General features: G+C 43.1%; 1 protein-coding gene across 1 annotated transcript; it reads right to left on the reverse strand.

Annotated features, from left to right (window-relative positions):
* Positions 1-59: 59 nt before the first annotated feature.
* On the reverse strand, positions 60-871 carry LOC103522963 (cyclin-dependent kinase 12-like). The gene is made up of 2 exons (XM_026832809.1): positions 716-871; positions 60-245 (listed from the first exon to the last, which is right to left on the reverse strand). The coding sequence occupies exons 1-2, from the start codon at positions 829-831 to the stop codon at positions 68-70; spliced, it is 294 nt and encodes a 97-aa protein (XP_026688610.1). The 5' UTR covers positions 832-871; the 3' UTR covers positions 60-67.
* Positions 872-1,271: the final 400 nt, after the last annotated feature.

The following is a 1,271-nucleotide window of genomic DNA, read 5'->3' on the forward strand; positions in this document are numbered from 1 at the left end:
CAAGACGAAACTCGAGAGTTTTCGAATCGAAGAGGGTAAAAAATAGAGGAGGGAGAAAGTAAAGAATTTATACCAACCCGCCAGCAGCCAGTGGTTCCATTAGGGGTCTACTATTGTTGGTGCTGTTGCTCTGGATGGGGGCAGCCGCTTGCATTTCCATCGGGTCCCCTCTTAACTGACGACGACGCTTCTTGCTCCACAGCTCATGACAATCCTGCCATGTTGGTAACTGAGGTGGTGGCATGCTGGAAATATAACAACAGGTAAATAAGTATTTGGAGGTCAAGATATGAATTAGGTAAATAAAATTATTTGGCGGTCAAGATATAAAATAGGTAAATAAAATTATCTGGAGGTCAAGATATGCAATAGTCACATCATTTTTTCATATCGGGAACCATGACTACTGAGGTGTTATCTTTCCAACATTGAAGAGGAAAGGAGGACAAGATTTAATTTTTACTCAAGTACAAAATAGGTACTTCAAAGAAGAAAGAAATACTAAGTAGGTACATGGGCAATTCGGCACCTACCTGCCCTACTCAAGTAGGTAGTAAAAAAAAACAGCCATTTCGAGAACGAACCTCACCTGTTCAGGATAAAGTCCGTCCAGGCGGGAATCAAAACCGCGACCTAGCGCTTACAAGTCAATTTCGCCACCCTTCTAACTAAGCTGGTTGAAAGTAGAAAACCAAGCTACCGTCCTCCCACATACCTCTCCGGATGAACATTCTTGAGCCACACGGATTTGAGCGCCTGTTCTGCCGTAATCCTCCGCTCTGGGTCTAGCTCCAGCATTTTATCCAGCAGATCCAGCGCCCCTGGCGGCATCAAACTGAACTCCTCCCGTAGCCGTCGCCTGTGGATTTTCTTCGGCGAAGTAACTTTGAGAGGTCGAAAATTAAATTTCCATTTTACATTTTATTTGCCGTTCTAATAAAAAAAAGTTCAAAGAGCAGAGCTTTTTCACAAAGGTTGTGGGTATCACAGCATTACTAAGTGCATTAGTTAGACGTACTTTATCATGGACACTCGTTGCTATGTTGAAAACCCTTGACCGTTGCAATGAACTCTCACGAATATGTGAGATTCATACTAAGTGCCTCCTTTGCAATCAATGTTCATACTTCAATAATTCAATTAACTTCCTCGTTGTAAAGATGGATTAGAACAGCGGTTACCAACCTTTTTTCGCCCGCGTACCCCTAGAGTACCCGGATTTAATCTCACGTACCCCAGCCCACATCATAATGAGTACCGGGTATCCATAC

This window comes from Diaphorina citri, unplaced genomic scaffold (assembly GCF_000475195.1).
Source record: "Diaphorina citri unplaced genomic scaffold, Diaci psyllid genome assembly version 1.1 scaffold13347, whole genome shotgun sequence".
NCBI lineage: Eukaryota > Metazoa > Arthropoda > Insecta > Hemiptera > Psyllidae > Diaphorina > Diaphorina citri.

Excerpts from the sequence above, each read along its gene's own strand:
- LOC103522963 (XM_026832809.1), bottom strand. The coding sequence starts at position 831 with ATGCCGCCAGGGGCGCTGGATCTGCTGGATAAAATGCTGGAGCTAGAC. Across the intron at positions 246-715 it reads AAGAATGTTCATCCGGAGAG|CATGCCACCACCTCAGTTAC; the intron begins GTATGTGGGAGG and ends TTATATTTCCAG.